The 13,825-nt window shown below is 39.8% G+C and overlaps 1 protein-coding gene across 1 annotated transcript in view; it reads left to right on the top strand.

Annotated features, from left to right (window-relative positions):
• Nucleotides 1-13,825, top strand: part of ECT2L (epithelial cell transforming 2 like) — a 74,831-nt gene that overhangs the window by 33,332 nt on the left and 27,674 nt on the right. The window contains 7 exon segments of the mRNA XM_073789311.1: nucleotides 3,666-3,761; nucleotides 3,764-3,919; nucleotides 4,725-4,893; nucleotides 5,855-6,119; nucleotides 7,814-7,976; nucleotides 13,520-13,578; nucleotides 13,580-13,613. Coding sequence (XP_073645412.1) covers nucleotides 3,666-3,761; nucleotides 3,764-3,919; nucleotides 4,725-4,893; nucleotides 5,855-6,119; nucleotides 7,814-7,976; nucleotides 13,520-13,578; nucleotides 13,580-13,613 — 942 coding nt within the window.

Genomic DNA, 13,825 nt, shown 5'->3' on the forward strand with positions numbered 1-13,825 from the left:
GCATATCTGAACCATAATTAACTTACCCTTAAGAGAAAAAAATGGGGATGAATTAAATACAGTAATTTATTTTATAAGTCAGGGGGATATACACTCTTCTAATAATTCATGTAATTTTAATAATCTTTACTCAATTTAGTTATTTAGAAACTAATTATCTTGGTTAAGAAGTCCATTTTTTTGTGAAAAATTACTTAAACTTTGGTTTTTACATGAGATTGTTTTATTCGTGATAACCCACCTCAAAAATTGCTATACAACCACAACTTTAACTGCTCCTCTTTGGCTAACCTCTGTTGAAGAATATAAATCTAGATCTACATCCTCTGCCATTATCTCTGCATTTGGCCCGTTTGTCTCCTCTCTTTCTTTTAAAAGACTTAATGAAATGTAAAGGTAGACATACTTTAAATACAAGTCAATAATTTACTCCTTTAACTTATACAAACTTTCCAGAATGGGCTTATGTTGAAATTCTCATCTTGGAGAATACCTGGCTCTCCATGGAGGGGCCACATGCAAAAGGCAACTGTGAGCCCTGGATTTAGAGCATTTATGAATCCAAGCTTAGTGTTCCCATGGTATATTGCTTCCTCTCTTTTTACTTTCAACCTTTCTGTGTCCTTATATTTAAGGAACATGTCTTGTAAACAGAATATGGTGGTGGTGGTTTTCTTTTAACAGGTGACAATCTTTGACTTTTAGCTGGGGTAATTTAGTCTGTTCGCATTTATGTAACTACTGATATATTTGGGCTTAAGTCCAACATTTTACTATTTTTATTTATTATTTTATATTTTGTTTTTCTCCTTGTCTCTTTTAGGATTAGCTTAAATATTCTTTAGATTAATTGTAAATTCTTTAGCAGTTCTCTTATGGCTACCATAGAGATTACACCACTTATCCAGGGTTATTTTGCCACCTCTGAGGTAATGCAAGGAGCACAGAACTCTTAAACTCCGTCTGCTTCCCTGCTCGGTTTGTACGCTTTTGTTTTCAAATAATTTAGTTTTACTCATACATACGTATATAATATACACACACATTAAAAAATATATATATTAACCTCACAAGGCTTTACTACTATTGTTTTATATAGTTAATATTTATTTATGAGTAACCACTTCAAAAAAATTTTTTTTTCAAAGTTGCATTGTGGTCAGAAAATATACTTTATTTTTTTTAAAGTAATTTTATTATTTATTTACTTATTTATTTTTTGGCTGCATTGGGTCTTCATTGCTGCACGTGGGCTTTCTCTCTAGTTGCAGCGAGCAGGGGCTACTCTTTGTTGTGGTGCACAGGCTTCTCATTGCGGTGGCTTCTCTTGTTATGGAACACAGGCTCCAGGCACATGGGCTTCAGCAGTTGTGGCGTGCGGGCTCAGTTGTGGCTCGCAGGCTCTAGAGTACAGGCTCAGTAGTTGTGGTGCATGGGTTTAGGTGCTCCGTGGCATGTGGGATCTTCCCAGACCAAGGATCAAACCCGTGTTCCCTGCATCGGCAGGCAGATTCTTAAGCACTGCACCACCATGGAAGTAACCACTTTTTCTGTTGTTCTTTATACCTTCCTGCATCTCTGATTTTCCTTTTGGGATCAATTTTCTTCTGAATTCTCTTTAATATTTCTTTTAGTGCAGGTTGCTGCTGACAGAGTCTCTTAGTTTTTGTCTGAAAATGTCTTTATTTCACCTTCAAATTTGAAGGATATTTCCACTGGGAATTTGAACGCTAGGTTGGCAGTTCATTTTTTATAGAACTTTGAAAATGTTCCATTGTTCTCTGGCTTTCATAATTTTTTTGGAGAAGTAGGGGGTTTTATTTTTGGTCCTTTAAAGGTAATATTTCTGTTTTCTCTAGCTGCTTTTAAGATCTTTTTCTCTGTCTTTTGTTTTCTGCAGTTTTGTTACAATGTACCTGGAGGGGTGTGTGTGTGTGTGTGTGTGTGTGTGTGTGTGTGTGTGTGTGTGTGTGTGTGTGTGTATTTATCCTGTTTTGTATTTTGCATTGATTTTTTAATTGGGGGTTTTAATGTCTTTTATCAGTTTTGCAAAGTTCTCAGATGCTATCTCTTCATATATTGCTTTTGCTCCACTTTCTCTCTTTTTCTCCTGGGTTTCAATACATTTGTTTTTGTTTTTTGTTTTTTTTGCGGTACGCGGGCCTCTCACTGTTGTGGCCTCTCCCGTTGCGGAGCACAGGCTCCAGATGCGCAGGCTCAGTGGCCATGGCTCACGGGCCCAGCCGCTCCGTGGCATGTGGGATCTTCCCGGACCGGGGCACGAACCCATGTCCCCTGCATCGGCAGGCGGACTCTCAACCACTGCGCCACCAGGGAAGCCCTGGGTTTCAATACATTTAATTGATTCACCATGTCCCGTAAGTTTCATATTCTCTAATGTGCCTTTTCCATCATTTTGGCCTTCAGTGTTTCAGTCTGGATTTTTCTTCTGGGCTAGCTTTCAGTTTCCTAATTATCTCTTTAGCTGGATTCTAATTCGCTCTTAAACTGGTCCATTGAGTTCTAAATTTGCTATTATATTTTTTAGTTCTAGAGTGTCAATTTGCTTACTTTGCCAAAATTTTCCACCCAGCAATTTAATTTCTTAGGCATAGTAATTACAGGGCTTTTTTAAAGTTCATGTCTGATAATTACAACTTTTGGATCTTCTGAGGGTCTCTATTTATTAAAAAACAAAAGAAGAAACAAACAATTCTTGTCTTTTTGTGTGCCTGATAGTTTTGGTTGAGTACCAAATATTGAATATAAAAAATCGATGCAATAATTTGATTCGCCGGATGATATTATCTTTCTCCAGAGAGATCTTGCTTTTGCTTCTGGCATTTGGTTAGGCTAGGAATCGCTCACTTAAATTCAATCAGAGAATATTTCAAAGCTAGTTTCAGTCTAATTCCTTGTCATCCTTACTGAAAAGGATTCAGCTAAAAGCCTAGTGTCATTACCAGGGCTATTTCCCTTAGTGGGCCCTGAATTTAAATTTGTTTCCTCTCTTCCCTGCGAAAATGCCTAAAATTCTTAACAGCTTCTAAGTCTTTCAGTCTTAACTTCCTTCTCTGCTTCTCAGCCTTAGTTTTAAGGCTGAGTTTGGAACTGTCAAGTGCCTTGAAGTGAAAAGTGAGGCCAAATCAGGATATTACCTCTCTGGGTTTCCCTCCTCTCTGAGGTCTTGGTTGCACAAGTCCTTATTGAATTGGTAGCTCAAGTCATTGTTTTATAGTATTTTGTCTAGATATTTGATTAGATGAAACTACATGAAATTTGCAGTTTTCGTATCTCAAAACTGGTTGCCTATTGGCAATATCATATGGGTCCCAGTGGGAGGGTTGGTCTGTGACAAACTACTGTACAATTGCTAGAAGCAGAATTCTCAAAATCTGGGGTTAAAGTAACCAAATGCTATGAGAGCATTGAATAAGTGTACAAAGATGACTAATACATACATTCATATATAATAAACATGTTCATCAAAGAATATTTTTCCTGTGTAGTAAGGTGTACGCTTCTTATTTCTCAGAGTCAACTTTAGATGGCAAGTCAACTGCACTAGAAATCTCAATGTAATAAGAAAAAATGATCTGTGTACTGGAAAAGATTATTACTGGGAAATGGTCCTCGTAACTTATGTTTCTCATTTCTTTTTCTGAAGGATTGCTTATGGATGTCCAAATGCATGAAGTTTGGATGGTTTCTGCCCTATACACCAACAGATAATGAGTATGGTGCTTGGAAGCACCATTACATTGCTGTGTGTCCAACCTAGATTGACTAACCCCTAGGGAAGCCGCAGCTCTTTATGGGACCCTGAATGAACCCAAAACAGAAGATGAGCAACTACAGGAGAGGCAAAGAGAAAAGTGCCTAAGGAAAATAATTTGGGAGAAAATTGCACTACGTAAGAGTGAGTGGCATTTTACAACTTTATATCTTAACCAAGTATTGTAGAAACCAATGGATTAACATACAAATTCCCACAGAAGATAGCAAGGTCTTTCTGAAACAGCCTGTAAGTGGCATTCTCTAAAGTATCTCAGGACAAACTCTTTTTTTCTTCACTATTAATTAAGAAAAACAAAAAGATTTCTGATAAAATATGTAAGGTCAAATGTCAGTGCCTCTGTGAGACCAAAAATAAGGAGAGAGAAGTACGAATACAGGCAAAAGCAAATAAATAGGATCAGGACAATTCGGAAGAATTAGGATCGGTGAAAAAGGAGGAAAAATGAAAATGGAAACAGAAGCAGGAATAACGACTTTTTTTTTTTTAAGTGGAAAGGGAGTAAGGATGAGACACTCTGAGCTAAGCCTTCTGATTTACACGGTGTGTAAAGGTAATGAGCAAACCTGATTAGAGTTCTCCCATCTTTGTTTTCACTTACTCACCCTCTGCGAGATTGTAACAAATGGGAAATTACTTGAAGCCAAGAAGGCCAAAAATGAGGTAAAGCCTACAAACTGATGAACTGGTTTCTACAAGAAAAGAGTTGCTTATTCTCTGAGCTTGTTTCTTGACCTGAAGTGACTGGTAACTTGCAGCCACAGAGCCGAGAGGATAAGAAAACCAAAGAGTGTGTAAAAAGTGGCTCTAATTACTGCCATCTGGAATACTGCCTTGGAACAGCTCTATTTTTATGCCATTAACTGTGTAGACTTGGCTGGGAGAAGCATGAAGTAAACAGCCGAGCCTGCTGCTGTTTGTTTTTCAGAGAATTTGTTCAAAGTTCGACCCCCTTGGGTGAATGGAACATGCTGCTCTAGATTGTTCGAATCCAAATGCCAACCACGTCTCTCCCAAACTGTGAGGGATCGAGTGGGATTACAGGACACTTTGGAGAAACAGCTTGTTTTTGCATCTTTAGAAGCTTTGCCCAAGCGGTAAGCAAACCTCCATCTACTGAAGGTGGAGGACCATCCTGACACCAAGAATTCATTCTAGAATAATTCAGCTAACATGCAGGGATCTTGTGTAATTATATGGCTCTTATCCTATGAAATAGCAATAGAAATAGTTCCTTAATCTTCAAGAACAGTGGTCTTAAACGTGCTTCTTGAAGAGGGAGATACATAACATTCAAAATTTACGTTTTAAATATTCTTAACCCCGCAAAGAGGCTATATTGTGGACGTACCGTATTTTCTGTATAAAGTTATTGAGCAAAAGTAACATTTTTCCAGAAATTTTTTTGTAAGGAGTAAGCCTATCTGAATGGTGATGGGGGAGGGGTGACTGTGGAGAGAATGGACACTACTCAGAAAATCATGAGGCCCAGGTGATTAAGGAAATTTAAAATCTCTTGGGGCTTCCCTGGTGGCGCAGTGGTTGAGAGTCCGCCTGCCGATGCAGGGGACGCGGGTTCGTGCCCCGGCCTGGGAAGATCCCACATGCCGCGGAGCGGCTGGGCCCGTGAGCCATGGCCGCTGAGCCTGCGTGTCCAGAGCCTGTACTGCGCAGCGGGAGAGGCCACGGCAGTGAGAGGCCCGCGTACTGCAAATAAATAAATAAATAAAATCTTTTGACTGCTCCTTCTACAAATGTCATTTTGAGCCCTTAAGTATGTCACTACGTTGGTTTTAAGTGCCCCACAAAAGTAAGTTCCAAGAGCCCTTTCTGGCATCCCACAAATGCAGGAGGAGAGGCCCAGAGGGCAGCTTTGGACCCACTCGCCCAGGAGCCCCATTTGCCGCTGTCCCTGAAAACCGCAGGGAGAGACTGAGGTACTCAGGCTGCTTGCCTTGTACAGGACAGCTGATGTCCACAGGACATACTGGTGCTCACTTGTCAAAGTCAAATTAAGAGAAAATCAAAACTTCACTTATTCTCCCTTTTTCCCTACAGAAGCAATGTTTTTGGATGCCATTCCTACCCTTTATTATCAAAGAAAAATTGGCATGGAGTTTATAAAAATGACAGCAGCTCTTCACATGCTCTCCAGCCACACTTCATATTAATATCATCTCGGATTCCTGCATATGAGGTACAGAGTGTGTTAGGAGGCTGGTCCTTTTTTGAATTGGGTCTTTTTTCATCTCCCCTAGAGGACGTATGGCAATCTTTTGGTCACCATGTGTACGAAAGTGATTCATCTTCTAAAAGAAAAGCAGTCTGATCTAGGTGGAAATGTACAGACCCAAACAGTTTTTAAAATCAGAAGCAATAAAAATAACCATAAATCAAAATTATTTTTTAAAAAGTATTAAAGACCCAAACTGCCTTGCATTTAGTAGGTGTCCAATACATTTTTACTGAATCGAATTCGTTGCACTTAATCCGTAAAAGAGCAAAGTGACACAAATTATTTTAAATTTTCTTTGGAATGACCAAGGAACTTAATAATATCATGTAACTACCATCTCTCAAAAGAAAAATGTCAGAAATCCTACTTTGTGATCTATTTAACGAGGGTGCCATTAGATGAAAATATGCTTTCTATAATGAAGTTATATATTTTAAATTTCAATATAAGAAAAAGGAAGCACAAAGAAGACATAGGAAGCATGTATTTATATATGTATGTATATGTGTATATGTGTATATATACATGCATTAATACACACATAAGCACATATGTAAGGGATGGCATTAGTAGACTACATTCAATGGCTTACCTAGAAAATTTTTGCAAAAATTTCTTGTTTGTAACCAAATGGTTGCTGTCAAGGTATGAAATCGCTTTTCTTTTTGGGCATCTAGGAATTGACTTGGATCATTTACAACTAGCTAGCTTAATGGATCCACGTGAAAGCAAGATCAGAGCTTTGATCTCCATGTGGGCCATAGATAGTTTCTCTAATGTTTAAAAATGCATAATGCTGGGCACAGAGGATAACTGGTGACAGAGTTAGGGTGAATAAACTGGAATCAAATGAGTCCATTCTCCTATTTGTCTTCTTTACATAAGACTATGCCATAATTACTTATTTGACTATGAATGTAATGGAGGTTTAGGTAAAAACCAGAATGTAACCATGTGGCGGTTCTCTATTCAGTTGAACCGTGACCTCCAGAAAGTGGCATGAAGTTTTGGGAAAAATCAATGCCTTCAATGACTTTCCAACCTGTCTGCTGCTAATGAATTAACTATATCACAATGAAAGGTTTATTTGGTTGTTGAATTAAAAGAACAGTGGTTTTAATATTTATTTAAATGGGAAATATTTATCAACATTGATCATTTGAAAATTCATAATTAAGAGGAAAACAAAATCTTTTCTTTTTTTTTTTTTTGTGGTACGCGGGCCTCTCACTGTTGTGGCCTCTCCCATTGCGGAGCACAGGCTCCGGACGCACAGGCTCAGCGGACATGGCTCACGGTCCCAGCCGCTCCGCGGCATGTGGGATCTTCCCGGACTGGGGCACGAACCCATGTCCCCTGCATCGGCAGGCGGACTCTCAACCACTGCGCCACCAGGGAAGCCCCCAAAATCTTTTTAAGAAGTCCATTACAAAATTGTATGATCTCGATTTTATTATTTTTAAAAGCAGTATATATGTCTCTGTGCATGGGTGTGTACAAGGAAAAAAGCTAGAGGAAAATAATTTGTTAGTATTTCTCTCTGAGTGGTAGAGGTACAAATGCCCTTAAATTTCCCCTCTTAGAAAAGAAACAAAATAATTTAAAAAGGAACAAATGAAGGGGAAATCTTCCTCCTATAGCTTTTGAAGAAAAACAATAGTCTTTAAAAATCACAGATTACATATTCACTGTTTTTAATTTATTAATAAGTGTTCTAAAGTAATGGGCTTTCGTTCCTACAGTTCTGGTTTCATTTTCTAGATGGTGGTGAACAGTGTTAGAGCAGATATGACATTTTGATCTTTCCCCCCTCAGGCTATAAAATTGGTATTAAAAATTTACTGAGGCCTGAAGTGAGAGACTTCTGGGAGAAATTAGGAAGCTATGTGGCCCCTGGAGAAGAAGGGGGCCACGTGGACCTCTTTGTACGACTCGGAGCATCAGGTCAGTTTTGAGAGGTAGTGGTCATACCTACCTCGTGATGGTATTTTGTGGATTTATAAAATGCCGTCAGTTCAAATGATTCAGTCACATTTATTTTTTATTTTTTTTCTCTTTATACTTCACATACTCAGGTATTTAGGGGGAAAGGGCATCAGGGTTAGTGGTCAGAGTAACTGTCCCTAAAGAAATAAAGTCACTAGTGGCAAGAGCCAGCCAGGAAATGTATTTCTGTTTCTTCTGAGTATTAAAAACGGTGGAGTGCCTTGTAGAGATGTGTGGTAGCTGATAATCTTAAGTGCCTACCTGTCTAATATCAGCCATATTTAACAGATATCTGTTACATAAAAGCTCTGTATTCATGGACTCATGGGCTATGTTTTTTTGTTTGTCTGTTTTTGTTGTTTTTTTAATCAAGCAGAGGAGAGGGAGTGTGAAATTAAAGTTTCTCAAACTGTTTCTTACTACCCATTCCTTAGGGAACTGTGAGTTTTAAAGTTCTTAATCCTCAGATTTCACTGAACTATTCAGTACATACAAAGCATGACCCTGGCAGGATTCCACGAGGCAAAGGAAAAAGCAAAAGGATAGAAAGGCGTTTAAAAGAAAACAAAGTATAAATTATTGTAAAAAAAAAAATTTTTTTTTTTTTTTTAGTTACTACAATTATATAATCTCAACTATGTAGAAAATAGGCATAGAAAACTCTAGGAGGAAATATAGCAAACTCTTAACACCATCTATTTCTGGATGTGTTTTTCAAATTTCCTATTTTTAAAATCAGTTTGAAAAGAGTAAGTTACAAAGAATATGGAAGGTGTGATCCCAATGCTTAAATCCCGTGTATGTGTCGGGGAGGGTGGTGGTGGTGTGTGTGTATAAAAGGGGTTTGGAAGGATGTATACCAACATGCTAACAATAGTTGGATGAGTGAGTTTTCCTTTCTTTTTTTTTTCCTTTTTATCTCTTTTATTTGCCTCTATTTTCTGTAGTGAACTAGTGTTACTTTTAAAATGAGAGCAAAACAAATTTTCTAAAATTTGTTTTGGAAAAAAAGAAAGGATGAGGGAAAGTAAAGTATTCAAAGGCCGAGAGAATGAGGGTGAAAAGGGAAAAGAATAATAGATTTGGTGACACAAAAATGGTCTCAAGTGAAACTTAATGGTCTTCAAACAATGGATTTCCCACCGCCATTCTGGGCTCCAAAATCATCGCTGAACTTCGTGTCAAATATAATTTCCACCTGGGTGAACCATCAAGCCCCTGGTTCAGTCAAAAGGCCCAGGCTTCTCAGTCACAAATCTCTTTCCCACCACCTCAGGCATCACTCCTGAGCTTGTCCTCCCCGGTAGCTGTATCACCTTGATCTCAAGCATTTGTCTCTCCGAATACAACTTCCAAATCATATACTCAAGTATTCCCACTCTATCAGTTCTTCATCTGAGGACCTCCAATGCACACACTCCCACTTTTTCACTCTCTATCACCATGGCTTCGACCTTGGTTCCTTCCTCATTAAACTTGGATTTAATGGTTCGTCATTATCATTACTCTCTTGCAAAGAATCTGAACTTCTTTGTTTCTTTTTCTCCTGGCCAAATCCCAGCTCATTTGGCTAAGCCCCAATGCTGGTTAAAACACGACCATCTGCATAATCTATGCCTGCCTGTACTAAAGCAGCTGAAGACTGTTGGAAAGAGTAACACAACTGTTCTTACTGCTCTAACTTTAATGGCATAAATATCAAATGGGATTGCAGCTCTGATAAGCAATCCTATCACATTTCCTTGGTAAATTCGTTTCCCCACTCTTAAAATGACTATGATGTCCCTTCTCTCCTTTTTTTTTTTTTTTTTTTTTTTTCCCCGGTACACGGGCCTCTCACTGTTGTGGCCTCTCCCGTTGCAGAGCGCAGGCTCCGGACGCACAGGCTCAGCGGCTATGGCTCACGGGCCCAGCTGCTCCGCGGCATGTGGGATCTTCCCGGACCGGGGCACGAACCCATGTCCCCTGCATCGGCAGGCAGACTCTCAACCACTGCGCCACCAGGGAAGCCCCCTTCTCTCCTTTAGTCAATCTTTCAATAATTCTCTCACTTGATTTCACCTTTTACTTCCCTAAGGAAACTCCTTAATTTACCGCCCACCACAAAATCCACCACCTATCCCACCTCTTACCTTCATTCTGTCTTCCCTTCTGTTACGATGGAAGAAGCACCCCTGCTCGAATCAAACATCAACTACTCCGCTTGGACTCTGTAAACACATCGCCTTTCACCTTCCCAAGACGTCACTCCTATGCTCAAATCCTCTCCCACAGCCTGAGTCCTCTTTCTTTATTGGATTATTCCTATCAAATCAAGAACACCTGTAGTAGCTCCTCCCCTCTCGCTCCCCCCCACCACAAAGAGAGACAGTAAACTTTGTCTCACCAATTTTTGAGTGGACTATACCAGTGGTTCTCAAAATTTTCACGTGTATTTGACTCACAGAGGGCTTGTTACAATCCGCGTTGCTGGGTCCCAGCCTAGAATTTCGGATTCAGTAGGTCTGGCACAGGGACTGAGAATTTGCATTTCTAACACGGTCCCAGGTGATGCGAATGCTGCTTAACCCGGGGGCCACCCTTGGAGAACCGCTGGTCTAGCTGACTGCCTCCACCGTCCTCACCTCTCACTCACCCCTCAAGCTCGTCCAAGTGGTCTCCTTCTGCTGAAATCACTTTGGGAAAACTATAAGTGACTCTCATGTGCCCAAATCCGACGGTCCCTTCTCCATCCTTACCGGGCCTTGACCTCTCAGCGGCATTTGAGGAGGATGAAGACTTCTGGTAACTCTTCTTCTTCCCGTGCTTTCCCCAATACTACCCTCTCCTTGTTTGCCTCCTACCTCTGGGGTCTCTTTGCTCTCAGACTCCTTTGCTGGCTCCCGCTTCTCCTCCTCAAGACCCTTAAATGTGTCCCGGACTTGATCTCGGGCTCGCATCCTTTCCATGACTACACTCTTCCCCTAGGGAGCCTCATTTATTCCTATGACTCTACATTCAACCTGGATGCTGAAGACTCCCAAACTTATGTCTCCAGCTCTAAAATCTCTCAGCTGCACGCATATCTAGCCTTTACTCGACATCTTCATGTGGGTGTTTAGTATGCATGGCTAATGGGCATCTCAGAGTTCACACGCCTACAGCAGACTCTTGATTGCCTCCCAGCACAAACCTCCCCCTCCCCCAGGATTCCTCACTTAAGATATCATCATTCACCAGTTACTGCGTAAGCCAGACACCTAAAACTCATCTTTCTCGGTGTTACTTAAATTGTTTAAACAGCTTTATTGAGGTACAATTGATATACAGTATTTCAAGTGTGTAATTTGATAAATTTTTTAAGTGATTTTTAAATTTTTATTTATTTATTTATTTATTTATTTTTGGCTGTGTTGGGTCTTCGTTGCTGCACTCGGGCTTTCTCCAGTTGCGGTAAGCAGGGGCTATTCTCCGTTGCGGTGCGCGGGCTTCTCTTGTTGCGGAGCATGGGCTCTAGGCACGCTTGCTTTAGTAGTTGTGGCTCGTGGGCTCTAGAGCACAGGCTCAGTAGTTGTGGCACATGGGCTTAGTGGCTCCTCAGCATGTGGGATCTTCCCGGCCCAGGGATCGAACCTGTGTCCCCCTGCATTGGCAGGAGGATTCTTAACCACTGTGCCACCAGGGAAGTCCCTAATTTGGTAAATTTTGACATATGTCTGTCTACACACTATGTGAAACCATAAACCAATCAAGATAATGAACACATTCATCGTCCCCCAAAGTTTCCTCCTGCCACTTTGCAATTTCTCACTCTGCTTCTCCACTCCAACCTGAGGTAACCACTGATTGCACAATATATTAGTTTGCACTTTATAGAATTTTCCATAAATGGAATCATACAGTATGCATGCATTTTTGTCAGGCTTCCTTCACACCAAATAATTATTTTAGATTCATCCACTTCATGCTGTTATCAATTGTTCATTCCTTTTTACTGCTGGGAATGATTATATTGTATTGATATACCACAACTTGTTCCATTCACCTGTTGATAGATATTTGAGTTCTTTCCAGTTTGGGGCTTTTACAAGTAAAGCTGCTGTGAACATACGCTTTCATTTCTCTTGGGAAAATACCTAGGAGTGGAATGAATGGGTCATATGATAGGTGTATGTTTAACTTTAGGAAAAAAAAAAAGAAAAGCTAAACTGTTTTCCAAAGTGGTTGTGTCATTTTATATTTCCACTCCAGCTGCCCAGCACTTGGTAGGGTCAGTCTTCTTAATCTGAGCCATTCAAATGGGTGTGTCGTGGTATCTCACTGTAGTTTTAATTTGCATTTTCTCTAATGACTAATGACGCTGAGCATCTTTCCATGTGCTTATTTGCCATTTGTCTTCCTTGGTGAAGTGTCTGTTCAAACCTTTTGCTCATTTTAAAAATTAGGTTTTTTTGTTTTTTACTGAGAGATCCTTGTATATTCTGGAAAAGTTGTTTGCAAATATTTTCTCCCAGTCTATGGCTTATCTTTTCCTTCTCTGAACAGTTTCTTTTGAAGACAAGAAATTCTTAATTTTGATAAAGTCAAATTTATCAGTCTTTAAGTTTTATAAATCATGCTTTTGATGTCATATCTAAAAACTCTACCTAACCAAGGTCACTTCTGTGTTTTCTCCTAAATTGTTTATAGTCTTAAGTTTGAAATTTGGGTTTGTGATCCATTTGATTTATGCTTTTTCTAAATAGAACACAAGGTATGGATTGAAGTTTTTTTTTTAAAACACATGTGGCCATCTATCAAATTATTTCAGCACCATTCCTTGTAAAGACCATCCTTTTCCCAGCGGATTTCATTTGCATCTTTGTTGAAATCAATTGACTACATATGTGTAGGTACATTTATGAATGCTCTTTAACTTCACTGATCTATTTGTCAGTGAAAACATTAGACACCAATAAGTGAGAGACACCCCGACCTTTGAGCCACTACCATCTCGTTGCAAGCAACTGAAACAAGTTGGAGTAATTATTTACTCCTAGACCACAAAGAATTCAAATATATTACCCTATAGTTTTATTTGAAGTGGTTCGATCTATATGCTGTGTCTCCAAAGAAGGGGTAAAATTAATGCTAAAATTTGACCATTGTATTCCATTATGTGTTTAACAGTTTTAAATCTATCCCCTTATAATGAGACTTCTTTGAATCAGACTATTTTAGAAAATATATGTAGACTTTTCTCTGTCTTTGGCCTGAGAATTCCAAATTTGAAAATTAGCACCAGGTCAAACTTCTCGCCTCTTTCTCCAACCTGTTGTCAGTCCTCCTGAATGAAGTGTCTGGACTTCAGCACTTAGGGGTGAACTGCAAAGTGCTGATGGACTCTTCCATGAGGGATTTGAATTGAAGACAAGACCTACAGGTGGCCTTTCTTGGCCAGCTCATTAGTGCTTCTAAGTAATATTTAACTGTTCATGGCAAAACCTGTGAGCAAACTCATGAAAGTATTTTTGGCTGTGCAGAGGCAGGAACAGAAGTTCTTTCTCAGCTATCTCAACTGACTGGCACGTTATTGACCGCCTCCCACTGGGATTGCCACCGTCTCGTACCAACACAGTAAGGGAATATGGGCACTGACCACCGTGCCCAATGACAGCCACCAACTCCAGGATCACCAAGGACAAAGCACAGCTCATAATCCTGGTTCTGGCGACGGTTCATTCCTCTCTGAAGGAATGCTGTCACTTCCCAAACTAGGTCATTTCTCATCACTCAGAAGGGGATTATTATTGCTCAGAAGGGGATTATTACTGCAAATATTTGCTTCA

Source organism: Tursiops truncatus, chromosome 12 (genome assembly GCF_011762595.2).
Source record: "Tursiops truncatus isolate mTurTru1 chromosome 12, mTurTru1.mat.Y, whole genome shotgun sequence".
Taxonomy (NCBI): Eukaryota; Metazoa; Chordata; class Mammalia; order Artiodactyla; family Delphinidae; genus Tursiops; species Tursiops truncatus.